Source organism: Elaeis guineensis, chromosome 11, assembly GCF_000442705.2.
Source record: "Elaeis guineensis isolate ETL-2024a chromosome 11, EG11, whole genome shotgun sequence".
Classification (NCBI taxonomy): Eukaryota; Viridiplantae; Streptophyta; class Magnoliopsida; order Arecales; family Arecaceae; genus Elaeis; species Elaeis guineensis.
Window position 1 is genome coordinate 102,011,933 of NC_026003.2, and position 16,413 is coordinate 102,028,345.

At 44.7% G+C, this 16,413-nt stretch overlaps 2 protein-coding genes across 2 annotated transcripts; both read right to left on the reverse strand.

Annotated features, from left to right (window-relative positions):
- Positions 1-2,187: 2,187 nt before the first annotated feature.
- Positions 2,188-3,246, reverse strand: LOC140852601 (thaumatin-like protein 1b). Its single transcript, XM_073246028.1, has 2 exons — positions 3,091-3,246; positions 2,188-3,016 (listed from the first exon to the last, which is right to left on the reverse strand). Exons 1-2 carry the CDS (start codon positions 3,143-3,145, stop codon positions 2,346-2,348), a joined length of 726 nt encoding a protein of 241 aa, XP_073102129.1. The 5' UTR covers positions 3,146-3,246; the 3' UTR covers positions 2,188-2,345.
- An 11,339-nt stretch (positions 3,247-14,585) lies between these two features.
- Positions 14,586-15,731, reverse strand: LOC140852627 (thaumatin-like protein 1b). Its single transcript, XM_073246145.1, has 2 exons — positions 15,599-15,731; positions 14,586-15,496 (listed from the first exon to the last, which is right to left on the reverse strand). The coding sequence occupies exons 1-2, from the start codon at positions 15,651-15,653 to the stop codon at positions 14,826-14,828; spliced, it is 726 nt and encodes a 241-aa protein (XP_073102246.1). The 5' UTR covers positions 15,654-15,731; the 3' UTR covers positions 14,586-14,825.
- Positions 15,732-16,413: the final 682 nt, after the last annotated feature.

The window sequence follows — 16,413 nt, forward strand, 5'->3', positions numbered from 1 at the left end:
AGATCTACAAGCAACCATAAGAAAGAGAAATTTTAATATGCTTAACATATCAATTATTGTGAACATTAAAATTTAACCATATAGAGATGAAACTTTTTTACATTAAATACTACACTAGATTTTTGAATCTAAAGCACTTCTAGTGGGTAGACTTAGATTCTGTCTGGTTAAGCTTTTAGAGTGTCTGAAAGTTTCTTCAAAAATATTTTTGGATGGTACAGTAATATTTGGTCAAAAATCAAGAAGCTTTGTTGGGTTTGCCATATAGATGAAAAGATCTACTTAGGAGAAGCTCCATTTTGAACTTTACTTCAAAAGTACTTTCTAGCTAATATTAAAAAAAATATTTTGATTTAAATAAATTTTTTAATAGTGAAAATGCCCACTAACAAATCTCATGATTACATTTTATATCATACATACTATATTATTATACTATAAATATAATATAATATAATAATAAATTAATGTTATGATATATTATAGACATCTAACATAATCTATTATAATAATATTATTAATATATTATAAAAACATAATTTGATATCACAATATTTAATAATAATATAATATAATCATTATATTGTAATTTATTATTAGATTAGATTAGAATCCATTATATTATATTATATTATATTATATATCATAATTATAATAATATAATATTATATTACATTATATGATAATAATATTATATAATAAAATAATACTTTAAAATATAATGATATTTACATTATAAATATATAATGTAATCTATTATTAGATTAGATTATAACCAATATATTATATTACATTATAAGTTATATTATAATTATTATAATAATATTATATTATAATATTATGTTATGTTATATGATAATAGTATTATATAATATAATAATATTTTAATATATAATAATATTATATTATATTATATTATATTATTCTTCACTATATAATATTATGTAATATTTTTATTACTTTTTTATTATATTAAAAATATTTTTTTAGTTACTAAATATATGTTAAAGTTTCAAAATACTTTATAAATGTGGTATTAGCAAACAGCAAATAATTTTTTGTAAAAATTTTATTTTCAAAAGCTCGATTCCAAAAGGTCCAAAAGCTCTGTTGCCAATAGCAATTCAAAATAGGATCTTAATGGATGTGAAGATGACACTTTGATAGATGTTCATTAGAGGAAGCATAAATGATTGGGATTCCAATGCATACATGCAAACGTACACACATAAATATGCGCATATAGAGTGATAGATACGTACGGGACTGGAACTGGGCTCAGGCCGGCTCAAGGTCCATTGGACCTAGCTAACTTCAGGAGGGACTTTGGGCTAGGCCCGAATCAATTTGGACTAGGTTTGAGCTAAGATGTAGAGCTCTTTTGATCTTTAGGTCAGGCTTGGGTATATTATTAGTTCAGCTCGAGCTTGAGTCGAGTCCATTCACGACCCGAGTCCTACTATAGTTTTTTTTTTTTTTGTGCACAATAGAGGGACCAATTGCACATATCAGCCTCACCAACTCCTCGACTCTCTCACCTCCATCGCCATGGCTATGGCTTCTTTTTCTTCCTCCTCGACCTCCCTCACCCTCCTCCTCCCTCTGCTCCTGCTGCTTCTATGGCTTCTTCCCCTATGCTATTGCCAATTCCACTACCGAGCTCGCCCTCGCTTGCTCTCTTTTCCTCTTCGGATCTCGAGAGGAGGGTGAAAGGGGGAGAGGCCTAACAAGAAGCTGAGGAGGAAGAAGAGAAGGAGCAGAGGAGGGGCCACGGTTAAGAGGACGTTGGTGCCTGGGCACAAGAGGCCAATGGGGCTAGGGCTTAGATTTGTTAAACAAATTCGGGTCTAAGCATGACTTGAAGCTCCAAAAAAAAATTTCGGGTTGTGCTTAAGCAAAGGTATGGCCCAGTCCAACCTAATCTAATTCTAACTCTAGACACACACATATGCATATCCATATATAAATGTACCCATGTACACACACATAGAATCTACGGATAAGTGGCAGCTTTGGAACAATCGGGTTCAAAAAACTGCAGATGATGACTTACATGGATTGGCAGGAAACTAGAATTTGGCTCTTGCAACGTACGTGAAATATCTAAATTACAAATGACTCTGATCGCAATCCAAGTATCGGCCCTTCACACAACTTGGGAGGATGCTCTCCCTAAAATGCAAGGAGTTAAAAAGGATTTTATTTATTTGAAATAAAAATCATTATATTGTAGATGGACCGCCGCACGACGTCGGAGCCTCAGGACAGCTCCGGAATTTGGGCTTTATTTCTAATATTATTACCAGGGTGTAGATCACCACGATTCGGTGATACCCAAAACGTTCTCAAGGACAAAAGGTAATGAGGTAATTAGCCCCATTAGGGCAAGTGAAGGTGCTGCTACTATCATCATAAGCGTAACTGTAAGCCTGAGGGCACTCCTTCTTGAAGAACTCGGAGTAGCTCGTCGCCTTGCATGTCTTCGGGCTGTTATAGGCTCCAGTGCAGCAGTACTGGGGCTGGTCAAAAGCCAGGCAAGCGCTCTTGCAGGCGACGACAGTACCGGATTCCGTCACCTGCAGCTGTGACGGGCACTGGGTGTTGATGTTCGCCGAACATGATGTGGTTTGGCAGCCCGACACACCTTGTGGAGTGATGGAGGCCGGCAAGTTGAAGCCATCGACCAAGCTTATGTCGTAATAATCCTTCCCGCCGCTGCCATCCAGGGTGAACTCAAGCAGCGTGGCGGGTGGGGTGCCACCGTTGCCGTTGCACGCGACCTGCCCGGTGCCGCAGTCACCGGTCTGGCATGTAAATCTCCCTGCATTGGTGGAGCAGCCGGTCCGGCCCCATATCCGGCCGGCCCACTTGGACGAGGCAGTTATCGAGTTGGAGGCCGAGGCGGCGAGCGTGAAGCCCGTCTGCGGGAAAGCAGGGACATTAGGGTTGTCCTGTATGCCAGGCCAGATCGTCTTGGCGCAGTTGTTCTTGAAGGTGAACGTAGTCGAAAGCCCACCTGAAATTTTAGAGGTTAGACTGATTTTGTAAGAAGGAACACAATGAGGCTTTGAAATCTATCATGAAGCAAACCTTGGACGAGGAGGGCAGCGAAGAAAATGGCGAAGAGCAGCGACGGGTTGGCCATTGAGGACTAGGAAGGCTTGCGTTGGATGGCTTGCGAATGCAGGAGAGGAGGAGGTGGTGAGAGAGTCTAACGTTTGTGGGGGTATTTATGGGGGAAATTTTTGACTCCATAGATGAAAATGGGATGATAAGACGAAGAAATTCGATGACGTGAATGGAAGGGAGGCTAATAGTTCTTGTTTGATTAGTGGAATTCTTTATGGGGTCGGCTTTATGTGGCGCCAGTCATTCGCGGGCCTAGACTAACCAGTTGCGTGTAGATCTTGCCATTACATTTGCAGAAACAACAGATCAAACAAACAATTGCGAAAGAAATTCTCCCATCCGATTAGTGTTTAGCAAGTGCTTTCCAATTACTAGAGGAGGACGTGCTAGCTGAACTCTTTTACGGGGGCGACTGCTTTCAACTACTAGTTCACATTGTTTTAAGCTAATGAACAATAAAATTATCATCAAATTAATTACATGCTTTATTAAAAATGAAAAGAGGTTAAAATCAGTGTGCCTGATAACTATGAAATCCTCACTTTCAATGCATCACGACAAAGCAAAAGTGTGACTAGCATCTTGATCCAAGAAGATCCTCAAACTTGATGTAGACCAATTGACTATTACGGATAGAATTGGACAGCATCCAGAATAAGATTTATTATATTAAGCCAAACTTTTGAAGGCTATAATTGAATCATATGACATTTGATTTTAATAATTTTTTTTTTGAAATAATTGAATAATTTTCGAGGTCCACAACCTGAACTATCATAAAAACTTACCATGCCACATTGGGAGGCATAAGAATTTTCTACATAAGTCAATTACGCATTGCATCGAGGCCTATATCAGGCCAACCAACTCGGCCCATGAATTTAGGGACAACGAGATCAATGGGGTGAGCTCGAAGCTTGTTGGCCTATCGAAATGCAGTGGGATAGGGGTTGCTTTACATGGCTGGCCCACTCTGTGTTTATTTCAAGTCTTTATGGCTCAAATAGTAGTTCCTCTCTATTAAGTATACTTTGAATTCCAAGATTCATTTTGTTTGATTATTCAATTCGATAAATTTAGAGAAGAAAATGATGAAGAATTTTGATAAGGTCTATGGTGGAAACAAATTAAACATGATTAGGAGTGTGATTTGGTTTAAATTTTGAAAAACCAGATTTAAAGCAAACCAATATATATATATATATATATATATATATAAACAACCATTGGTTCACTTATTATGGCCTTAGCCGCCCTAGCACTCAAGGCCCCCATATTGACATAATGTCTCATGAGATCATGTAACCTCTCTTTGATGGCTTCTTCTTCTATGTTCTCTAGAAGGTGTGATCATAGTTGGATGCCTTTTAATGATATCATTAATTAGTTTCTATCCTTCGATGGAACCATCCTTAATTATAAGCATTTTTAATACAACCTTCAGTGACCCTCTCTTTGCTTTTCCTTCTGGATTGAGATCCCACAATGGCTTTCTATTTCTCCTTCTTCGAAACCTTGATACCATGAGAAAAATAGAGAAAAGAGAGATAGAGAGAGGTCTTTTAGGAGATTTAGGATGGGAGATATTGGGATCCTTAGGACATGGAAGGAAATGGATGATTGGAGATGGGGTGGGGGAGGGGTGTTGGCATTATTTTTATGGACTATCCATTCAAGGTTTTAGCTATTTTCCTTTGAGGGCCGTCTGGTATGCAGGGTTCATTGCTTTTATATTTAACCCATTTAGCCTATTCTATAAACTGTCTATTTAGTCCATCTCATAAGTTATCCATTTTGTATAATTAAAAAAAATTTAAATGAATAAAAGTTGATTCAGCTCATAAGTTGTCTATTTGATAGAAGTTCCATGGCTCACAACTTGATAAATTGAATAAAACCAAATCGATCTTTTTAGTTTCATTTAAAGCAGTTTTTTTATGTGATCGATTTGGTTTTGATTTTGATTTTAGAAAATCGATTCAAATTGGCTCGATTTAAAAATTGACCCCAAATCAGCCCGAATCAAACTGTGCACACCTCTGGACATGATTTAGAAAAGTATAAGAGATGGAGTATATTGGAGCTAGGGTTTTGTCAAGAGGCATCTTAATTTATTTTCATTATCTTTTTGGTTGTAGTGGAACCTCTATTCCGTTCTCATTCATGGATGTAGACCTATAGTGGAACCATGTAAATTTGTGCATGCTATGTTTTTTCTTCTCTTTATCTTCTCAAATCTCTTTGTTCTTCTTCAATTTGATCTACATCCTTTCCAACCCTCCCTGTGCTACTATAATTTAGAGACAGGCAAGGGAAATTCTCTTGAAAACATGAATAACCATTTTTGTGGTTTAAAATAAAGGATAATTTTGGGGCTAAAAAATATATGGAGAGGTCCAGTATTAACTCGCGAGCTATCCATACATCGCAGGCAGCTATAACTGGGTTTCCCCATCTATGGGTATACTATTATCTTGCGTCTTGTTACATTGGATTAAGGCTTCCTAACTCCTCTCTTATTTATTAAAAATAATGAAGTCCTCTCTCCATGTTTGCAGAACAAGTGGGTCCTACTCAATTACGAGTTGTCCCGTACAAAGTTTGTGATTTAAAATGGGACCTCGGCAGGTCGCCCCAAAGTATTGGTGTCAACTTAAAGCCCATTAAACGAAGCTTCGAGTACGAAGAGAAATCCAAGACAAGGATCCGATTGTGCAGCCATCAATTTTGAAATCTGAATATTTTGTTAGTGGTTTATTCAATATCAGGACTATTAGTCCAGTAGTTGAATGCTGAGTTCATGGATACTTGTGATGTTTCTCTTTGAAATTTCAAATGATCTTTGTGATTTTTATAGCTGATGCTGTAATGCAGAGGTGGAAACTTGATCCATATTTATGCTATATATGATCATGATACCATATATGATGAAGCATCCTATTTTTCTGAATAAGAATTTTGACTTTGTAAAAGACTTCTCCTTGGATCGATCTTATTGCTTATACGTTTTTCGTTTGATTTCCCATAGGCAAAGAGTTTATCTGGGTTTACTTGTCGCACCTTCTTATCTCAAACTTTATTCAACCTACTAGTTTTGACTTATCGGATTGGCATCAGATCTACCTTAGGTTGTTGTAGAAGATAATTTTCATTACAGGTTCAACAAATTCTATGGTATTTTTTTATGCCTAGAAGTTTCAAGATGTGATGTAATTCGGATGTAGAAAAGTCGATATATTGGGCCAGGATAAGTAGAAGGTATTCCGCTTTCATCATATCTCACGAAGGAGAAGCTAGTAAATGGGTTTTTCCACATCATGATATGAAAATGAATTCATATAATGGGGATGCAGTTTTTTATGATATTGGTTCAACTTCTATAGCAAAGATGAGACCATCTTAGTTGTTATATAGTAATTAACTTTGATCAGAATGTTGTTGAAGCTTTTGCTTTAATGCATTTGGAAGAACATTTGAGGGACAATCACTTCCCAAGCATGAGAATGATATCCAAGTTGATGAAAAAAAATCGAAAATTCATCACAAGGATTTATGCTTTGATTGCTCGAAGGTTTTGGCTGAAAAGGAGAATAATCATCGGTAATATTTTGTGGAAGAGTATTTTTGCGAAAAGCGAATCCATCTCCTCCCTTTCCTCGTGGATTCTAAAAGGGTCTATCTCATCAAGTTTGTGTGTGAACGGAAGATGCTTTAAAAACAAGAGTCTAAGAGGTCCACAAAGTCAACAGCATTTTTTTTTTTTTGGCCAATCGGATAAAATTAAGACATTCTAGTCTGAATACGACTTTCTTTGTTATTTAAGTCGGCAAGACAGCAACTTTATTTCTGCTTGATACTTTCGTTTTGGGTGGAGAAGAACCAGTATCCACCGAGTTCCATGGACCAAAATTTCTTTGGGTTCCCAGAGCTTCACGTACGGCGTTACTTGCGGGGGTCCTTGGAATGCTTTGTCTTCCCCATTTACATTTGCTCCCTCTAGCAACGTGCCAACTGGCCCTACCCTTAAAGCCAAGATCTCGCTTTTGCCTTAAAGCTTGTACAGTGGACCAGGGGGAGGTACGAACTTGGATTCACGCACACGTTTCTTTTGCTTCCTCTGTGCTTTTATGCTACCCTCTCGTCTCATCTCTTGGTGTCACTCGTGTGATTCTCATTAACAAAAGATGAAAGCAAAGATCATCCTAGAAAGCTACTAAACTATGGGCCACAATTGATGACATTCTAGCTATTTTAGTATGGATGCATTAACATTTTGTTTAATGTGTCTATACTTATATGGGCCAAGCGAAGAAACATGATTTCAAAGAGCCACCTCAAAATCTTATGTAATCCATTACTTTTAAGTCTTCTATTACGAAACTTATGTCTTTTGGGTCTATACTTTGTCATTTGTTGCCATAATTAGGGGCATAGGACCTTTACATAAAACTCTGGCCCACAAGCAGCAGGGGAAAGCTGTATATGTATGATACTTGTTGCATCAAAAGGTGTTTAGGGTCAATTAGGAATACAAATATCATGATGTTTTATTAAACATCAATTAAGTTGAAAAAAGGAAAAAAGTTTCTTATCTATTTATTTCGCATGAGATGACTTACTATATGCAGTTCTAAGTGTGCAAGTGTTTATGCATGCGCGCATGCGTGGACATAGATATTGTTAAGCCTGAAAGCATTGATAATCTATTCCTTATTAGCTCATGCTGTTACAGTCCAGTGTTCAGTTAAAATGGCAACTAAAACAAGTATGCTAGAGGTCAAAAATTCAGATATCCTCCAAGCTAATTGCTTCTGTAAGTACTTGGCTGTCATTTTATTCACATTTAAGTCTCCTTGTATGATGTGTATGATCGCTAGTGAGGCAAGGTTTTAAGCCTGACATACTTTATTGGTCCATTCACTATTAGCTTAGTTTTCGGGACCATTTGGTTAGCTAGCACACACATATATCATGTGGACCCAGAGTACCTTCTGCTTCAGTTTTGTTGCGGCCAATCGCTTCGTCGCCCGATCGCCGGAAAGCGTGCACCTGCAAAATGAAGTCCGCACTGACCGGAGGCGGCTCCGGCGGGGACCCTCCGACGGTCAAGTCAGAGAGGTGACTGGGCAACAGTGAAATGTAGACAGAGAGCTCTTATCGAGAGAGAGAGGGAGAGAGGGAGAGGAGCGAGCCTGCGTTTTTTGGGAGAGACGGAGCGGATCGATCCCTTGCACTGTTGCCTTCCCCGGTTTATATAGTGGAGCACGGTATGGCGCCGTCATTAATGGCGCGGACAAGTGAGGAACTGTCAACTCACTGTGGACTGTCAGAGTCGCCATGAAAGTGTCACGTCGCCGTGCGGCTGTCAAATCACCAGGGTTGACAATACCTTCGGCGGGACAATGTCCCTAGATGACCGTGCCGCATGCGGCTGTCAGGACTGACAAGCTCTGGCGGCTGTACGGTGATCGGAGGAGTCGACCGACCCTAGGTCGGTGGCCAGCTGAGTGGCGCCGGGGCCCTCCGTTGGTCGGCGAGTGAGTCGGCCATCAGACTTCCTGGTCGGTCGGCCAGTCGGTCGGTCGGCCGGTCAGTCGGTCGGTCGGCCAGTCGGAGTCGGCTAGTCGGAGTCGTCCGTCGGGGTCGGCCAGTCGGTCGGTCGGCCGTCGGAGTCGTCCGTCGGGGTCGGCCAGTCGGTCGGTCGGCCGTCGGAGTCGGCCAGTCGGAGTCGTCCGTCGGGGTCGGCCAGTCGGTCGGTCGGCCGTCGGAGTCGGCCAGTCGGTCGGTTGGCCGTCGGAGTCGTCCGTCGGGGTCGGCCAGTCGGTCGGTCGGCCGTCGGAGTCGGCCAGTCGGTCGGTCGGCCAGTCGGCCCCTTCGACCGTAAGTCGGTCGGTGGGTATTCCCCAACAGTTGCCCCCCTCCACTCCTGAGCCCGATGTCGTGTTGGCTCGCGTGAACACGTGGGCGACGGCTTCGGACGAAAGGAGTGGTGTTCCGTCTTTTCCTGCCCCGACTCTGGCGATCACATCAACGAACGATCCAATATCGGTCGTCCCGACTGTAGGTCGAGCATGCACGTCGGGTCGGAGGTCGGCCAACCTCCGAACGTTGCTCGTCGACACGATCATTCTGCAGAATCTGATAGTCGAGTAGCATCCGACGTATTCGGATAGGATAACGATGGCAAGTCGAATATCCATTGTCCAGCCCTTGGTCGGACGTATGCGTCGGGATGTATGATAAACGGTGGCAAGCCGAATATCCTTCGATCGATCGTGACCAGATCGGTATGTCGCGAATACGACTGCGGTCGTCTTGGCGTTTTGCCTTTCTTAGTCGAAGCTAAGTCGGCAAGTTAGCCAGCCGCATTAGTCGAAGCCCTTTGCCTTCAGAGGTGGGGGCCGTCGTAGATATTCCGCTCCTTCGATCTCCGTCGTAGAATCCGATACGTCCTCGATGATCGAGATGTAGATTGAGCAATTGGTTTGGCGATTCGTCGATCAAGCCGATGACGGAGTCACAGATTCGGCGATCGGCAATCGAGCCATGTTGGTCGGGGCCTTTTGCCTTCAAAGGCTGAGGCCGTCGATTCGGCGATCGATGATCGAGCCGTTGATTCGGCGATCGACGATCGACCGTGTTGGTCGGGGCCTTTTGCCTTCAGAGGCCGAGGCCGTCGGTTCGGCGATCGGTGATCGAGCCGTTGATTCGGCGATCGACGATCGGCCGTGTTGGTCGGAGCCTTTTGCCTTCAGAGGCTGAGGCTGTCGGTTCGGCGATCGATGATCGAGCCGTTGATTCGACGATCGACGATCGGCCATGTTGGTCGGGGCCTTTTGCCTTCAGAGGCCGAGGCCGTCGGTTCGGCGATCGATGATCGAGCCGTTGATTCGGCGATCGACGATCGGCCGTGTTGGTCGGAGCCTTTTGCCTTCAGAGGCTGAGGCCGTCGGTTCGGCGATCGATGATCGAGCCGTTGATTCGGCGATCGACGATCGGCCATGTTGGTCGGGGCCTTTTGCCTTCAGAGGCCGAGGCCGTCGGTTCGGCGATCGGTGATCGAGCCGTTGATTCGGCGATCGACGATCGGCCGTGTTGGTCGGAGCCTTTTGCCTTCAGAGGCTGAGGCCGTCGATTTTGGCGATCGATGATCGAGCCGTTGATTCGACGATCGACGATCGGCCGTGTTGGTCGGAGCCTTTTGCCTTCAGAGGCTGAGGCCGTCGGTTCGGCGATCGGTGATCGAGCCGTTGATTCGGCGATCGACGATCGGCCATGTTGGTCGGAGCCTTTTGCCTTCAGAGGCCGAGGCCGTCGTAGATTCTCCGCTCCTTCGATCTCCATCAGGATCTGCACACGAGGAACGGAGAGAGGAGTGTAGGAGTCATACCTGCGATGCGTCGGTCTCGGACTCCATCGTCAGGGTGACTTTTGGATTCGTCGGGGTGGCGAGACCCGACTATCAGTCGGGAGCCTGCTTGGTTCGGCGGGTTCCCGACCTTTCCTCCGCTTCTCCTTCGGGCCTCTGGGTTCGGCCAAACGTCGGTCGGATGCCCCTTCATCCGTGCGCATATACTTATATGCACGCTCCAGTAGCTCGACGTATGTCCGGGGGAGGGTCTTGTCCAGAGAGTAGGTGAATCGGGACGCCCTCAGGCCCCGTTTCATGGCTGAAATAGCCATGTCTTCGTTGAGGTTTCGGACCTCAAGCGTGGCCGCGTTGAATCGCGCCACGAAGTGTCGGAGCGTCTCATTTTCTCCCTGCTTGAGGGAGAAAAGGCTGTCCGACGTTCGCGGCGGCTTTCGGCTAGTGCTGAAATGGGCTACGAACGAGTGCTCGAGCTGCCCGAAGGAGTGGATACTTCCCGATCGGAGACCGGAGTACTAGGCCCTGGCAGCCTTGCGGAGCGTGGCGGGGAAGCCGATGCAAAGGAGAGCGTCGGTTGCCCCTTGAATCGTCATGAGAGCTTTGTAGCTTTCTAGATGGTCGATTGGGTCGGTGGAGCCGTCGTAAGACTCCACGTGCGGCATCTTGAACTGACTGGAGATCGGTTCGTCGAGGATGAGTCGGGAGAGAGGTTGGGCGGTCTGGAAGTCGACGTCGTTCGAAGACTTCTGGCCGTCCATCTGCAACTGGGCGAGTCGGCGGTCGATTTCCTCGAACCGGTGCTCGTAGTCGTCCGCTCGTCGATGCTGGGAGACCCCGGGAGTGGAGTCTCCGGAAGATTCTGAGAGAGAGGCCGACGGTGTGCGCGGCCGTTTCTCCTTCCTTGCCCGTTCCAACGGGGAAGGAGAGGGCCGCTGGGACCGTCGGTCGTCGCGCCATGGTCGTCCCTCCTCCTCTCCGTGGGAGCGCTGTTGGGGGCGCTCGCATGGAGGCGACAGGGATCGGCGCGGTCGTCGGCGGCTGCTCCTGGAAGGCATAGGTCGGGCCGTCGGTTGCTGCTGGAGGCTTTTGACTGCGTCGGTCAGTACGGTCATCTGCCGTACGATGGCCGCGATCTGGGCCTCCGTGGTCACTGCAGGGCGCGAAGAGCTAGGCTCCGCCGCCGGTGGTGGCGGGGAGGCCTCTTCCCGACGGGAAGAGCGCCTGGCCGACCCAGTGACTCTCGATCGTTGAGCTCTTGTCTTTGTCATGCTGTCCCCTACCTGGCGCGCCAATCTGTTGCGGCCAATCACCTCGTCGCCCGATCGCCGGGAAGCGTGCACCTGCAAAATGAAGTCCGCACTGACCGGAGGCGGCTCCGGCGGGGACCCTTCGACGGTCAAGTCAGAGAGGTGACTGGGCAACAGTGAAATGTAGACAGAGAGCTCTTATCGAGAGAGAGAGAGGGAGAGAGGGAGAGGAGCGAGCCTGCGTTTTTTGGGAGAGACGGAGCGGATCGATCCCTTGCACTGTTGCCTTCCCCGGTTTATATAGTGGAGCACGGTATGGCACCGTCATTAATGGCGCGGACAAGTGAGGAACTGTCAACTCACTGTGGACTGTCAGAGTCGCCGTGAAAGTGTCACGTCGCCGTGCGGCTGTCAAATCACCAGGGTTGACAATGCCTTCGACGGGACAATGTCCCTAGATGGCCGTGCCGCATGCGGCTGTCAGGACTGACAAGCTCTGGCGGCTGTACGGTGATCGGAGGAGTCGACCGACCCTAGGTCGGTGGCCAGCTGAGTGGCGCCGGGGCCCTCCGTTGGTCGGCGAGTGAGTCGGCCATCAGACTTCCTGGTCGGTCGGCCAGTCGGTCGGTCGGCCGGTCAGTCGGTCGGTCGGCCAGTCGGAGTCGGCCAGTCGGAGTCGTCCGTCAGGGTCGGCCAGTCGGTCGGTCGGCTGTCGGAGTCGTCCGTCGGGGTCGGCCAGTCGGTCGGTCGGCCGTCGGAGTCGGCCAGTCGGAGTCGTCCGTCGGGGTCGGCCAGTCGGTCGGTCGGCCGTCGGAGTCGGCCAGTCGGTCGGTCGGCCGTCGGAGTCGGCCAGTCGGAGTCGTCCGTCGGGGTCGGCCAGTCGGTCGGTCGGCCGTCGGAGTCGGCCAGTCGGTCGGTCGGCCGTCGGAGTCGTCCGTCGGGGTCGGCCAGTCGGTCGGTCGGCCGTCGGAGTCGGCCAGTCGGTCGGTCGGCCCCTTCGACCGTAAGTCGATCGGTGGGTATTCCCCAACAAGTTTCTATTCCAGAAACTCTCCCAGGGACTGAATTTGGCACCACAACATCAAGATGGGTTTTATTGGTCTCCGTTTTTCGGTTTGTTCTTCCCCCCTCCTTGGGTTTTGTTGGCAATGTAAATGCAGACCCATAGAGCTATTTCACTTGAGCTGTTTCTCTAACAACATTCTGTATCCATACTTTTTTATAAAGTCGGGTAGCTTCTTTTTCAGCCTTCCTTATTATATATAAAAAAAAGGATTTGTGTGGGTGTGTAGGGTGTCATATTAGTGCAGTGCTAGTCGGATCTACACAGCATGTATCATTATTTATAGGAAAGGTAATTTTAGTCAACTCATTAGATTTTTAATCCAATTTAATTCGAATGGAGCAGGTTTTATCTGATCTAGTTGGAATGCGAAGCAAATATAGGTTTTAGAAAAAAATATACAAAGTAGATTCAGATTGGATATAGATCGATAACGATATATCTTATTCTAAACCTGATCCAAAATAACCTCAATCTATACCGATCTTTTAAAATTATAATATTTTATAATATTTATATAGCTGATACAATCCAACCTGATTTGCATCTCTTTTTCATCTAACCTCAGATAAATAAAGGATGGATATAAAATGAAGTTTTTAATTATGAGATGGATATGTATAGATATTGGCCGATCGATCCATGTATGATTTATTGCTATCCCTATTTATTTAGTTTTATCCTATAAAGCAAAAGCTACAAGCAACTATAAGAAAAAATAAATTTTGATCCGATTAATGTATCAATTACCATGCCCATTAAAACTTAACCATAAAGATGAAACTCTTTTACATTCGGCACTCCCCTAGATTTTTGAACCTAAAGGAAATTTTGGTGGGCACGTGCAATAAACGTGAAGATAACTTTGATAGATATTATCACACTAGAGGAAATATAGAAGGTTGTGATTCCATCATACACCTATGCTTAATTTATACCCTTTTGTTATTCCTCTCTCGTAATCTTAAGTATACATACGAATATGTAAATATATACATATACGCACATAGAATCTAGGGATAAATATGGATACATAACCAGCAGTTTTGGAGCATCAAGCATGCATGGAATGTGGTTCAGAATCCGGAGTAGATATGGATTTTAGAAAAATATCTGAAACAGATTCAGATTGGATACGGATAATGATATTTTCTGCTCCGAACTCAACCGATATAACCTCAATCTATATCTCTTTTTTGAAATTATTATTATTTTATAATGTTTATATATATCTGATCCATCCAATTTGATCTACATCTCTGCTTGATCCAATTCGAGGTGGATAAAAGATGGATTTGGATATGTGATTTTTAATTATGGGATGGATTCAAATATTGGCCAATCTAACCCGTATCCGATCTGTTGCCATCTTTGTTTGTTTAGCTTTATCCTATAACCACAGCAAGGTCTACAAGCAACTACAAGAAAAGAGATTTTAACCTGATTAACATATCAATTATCGTGCCCATTAAAACTTAACCATAAAGATGGAACTCTTTTACATTCGATATATAGACGGTTGTGATTTCATCATACACCTACATTTAACTTATACCCTCTTATTATTCCTCTCTTCTAATCAAAAGTTTGAATTGATTAGAGCATGCATGCATGTATCGACACACATATATACATACCAATATATAAATATATACATATACACATAGAATTTATGGATAAATATGGATAACCAGCGGTTTTGGAGCATGGAATGGGGTTCAGAAACTGTAGATGATGACTTACATGGGTTAGGAAACTAGAATTTGGCACTTGCAACGCACATGAAATATCTCGTAATCCAATTATTATTGCCCTTCATACAAGTTGGGAGTATGTTTACCTCAACATTAAGGTAAAATAGAAGTTTATTTATTTGAAATAAGAATTATTTTGTTCTGTCGATGCATGGATGTCTGCACCACTTCAGAGCCCCACGACCACTCCGGATTCTGGGCTTTATTTCTACATTATTATTAGAGTGTAGAAAACAAATGATTTGGTGAGATACCAAATTTTCTCAAGGACAGAAGGTAATGAGGTAATTAGCCCCAGTGCAAGTGAAGGTGCTGCTGCTATCATCAAAAGCATAACTGTAAGCTTGAGGACACTCGCTCTTGAAGAACTCGGAATAGCTCGTCGGCTTGCATGTTTGCGAAGTGTTATAGGGTCCAGTGCAGCAATACTGGTCCTGGTTAAAAGCCAGGCAAGCACTCTTGCAGCCAACGACGGCACCGGATACCGTCAGCTGCAGCACTGCCGGGCACTGGGAGTTGATGTTCGCCGAGCATGATGTGGTGGTGCAACCCGAGACACCCTGTGGAGCGATGGAGACCGGCAAGTTGAAGCCATCGACCAAGCTCACGTCGTAGAAATCCTTTCCGCCATCGCCCTGGAGGGTGAACTCGAGGAGCGAGGCGGGTGGGGCGCCGCCGTTGCCGTTGCATGCGACCTGCCCGGTGCCGCAGTCACCGGTCTGGCATGTAAATCTCCCCGACGCGTCAGTGGAGCAGCCGGTCCGGCCCCACATCCGGCCGGCCCAATTGGATGGGGCGGTTATCGAGTTGGAGGCCGAGGCGCCGAGCTCGAAGCCCGTCTGCGGGAATGCAGGGACATTAGGGTTGTTCTGTATGCCAGGCCAGACCGTGTTGGGGCAGTTGTTCTGGAAGGTGAACGTAGTTGAAAGCCCACCTGAAAATTTAGAAGTTAGATAGATTTTGTTAGTAGAAGTTAGATAGATTTTGTAGCATGGAAGACAAGGCTAAAGGCCTTGAAATGGAACGTGAAACAAACCATGGACGAGGAGGGCAGCGAAGAAAATGGCGAAGAGAAGCGATGCGTTGGCCATTGAGGACTAGGAAGGCTTGCGTTGGAGGGATTCCGAATGCAAGAGAGGAGGAGATGGTGTGAGAGTCTTGAGGTTTGTGGGGGTATTTATAGGGGAAATTTTTGATTTTATAAATGGAAAAGGGAGGCGATAAGGTGGAGACCATTCGTTGCGTGCATGGAAGGGAGTTGAACAGTCCTTGTTTGATTAGAGGAATTTTGTTTATTTTTTTGGTACAGATTAGTGGAATTCTTTCACGCCGGCTAACAGAGAGGACCTGGCCCGATCAGCGGAACTCTTTCACACCCGATATACTTACAAATACGTACGACAGAGGGCCTGGCTTGTTAGTGAATTCTTGTGCTTTGGACCAAGTCGAATTAGGAAGAAGTAAATAATGGGATGAAGTTTTACCAAAAAAGAAAGAAAAAAAGAAGTTGGACTGGTCGGAAAGAGTAATTTGTTATTTCATCTGTTCCTAAACTAGCGGGAAGTCCTTCGGTCGGGTGCCGTATGCGATTTTGTCACTTGCATTTGTTTTGTTTTCCAGAAAACATGCGTGCAACTTGTGTTCTTTGAAGAAACTTGGCCGAAAAAGAAGGGATGAGTTTTGACGATTGATGAACTTCTCTTTTCAAGGGGAAGTGGAAAAATAAGAGTACATTATTATAGTTATCATAATGTAAGAGGAAATTTTAGAGATGGGATAATTAACCGCCACTCATCCTCTTGTGTGCATGCATTGAATATATCTAACAGTGATTTCCTTAACTATTATTAA

Bases quoted from the DNA above. Each gene is read 5' to 3' on its own strand.
- LOC140852601 (XM_073246028.1), bottom strand. From the start codon at position 3,145: ATGGCCAACCCGTCGCTGCTCTTCGCCATTTTCTTCGCTGCCCTCCTC. The intron at 3,017-3,090 runs GTTTGCTTCATG...CTAAAATTTCAG, and splicing joins CGCTGCCCTCCTCGTCCAAG to GTGGGCTTTCGACTACGTTC.
- LOC140852627 (XM_073246145.1), bottom strand. From the start codon at position 15,653: ATGGCCAACGCATCGCTTCTCTTCGCCATTTTCTTCGCTGCCCTCCTC. The intron at 15,497-15,598 runs GTTTGTTTCACG...CTAAATTTTCAG, and splicing joins CGCTGCCCTCCTCGTCCATG to GTGGGCTTTCAACTACGTTC.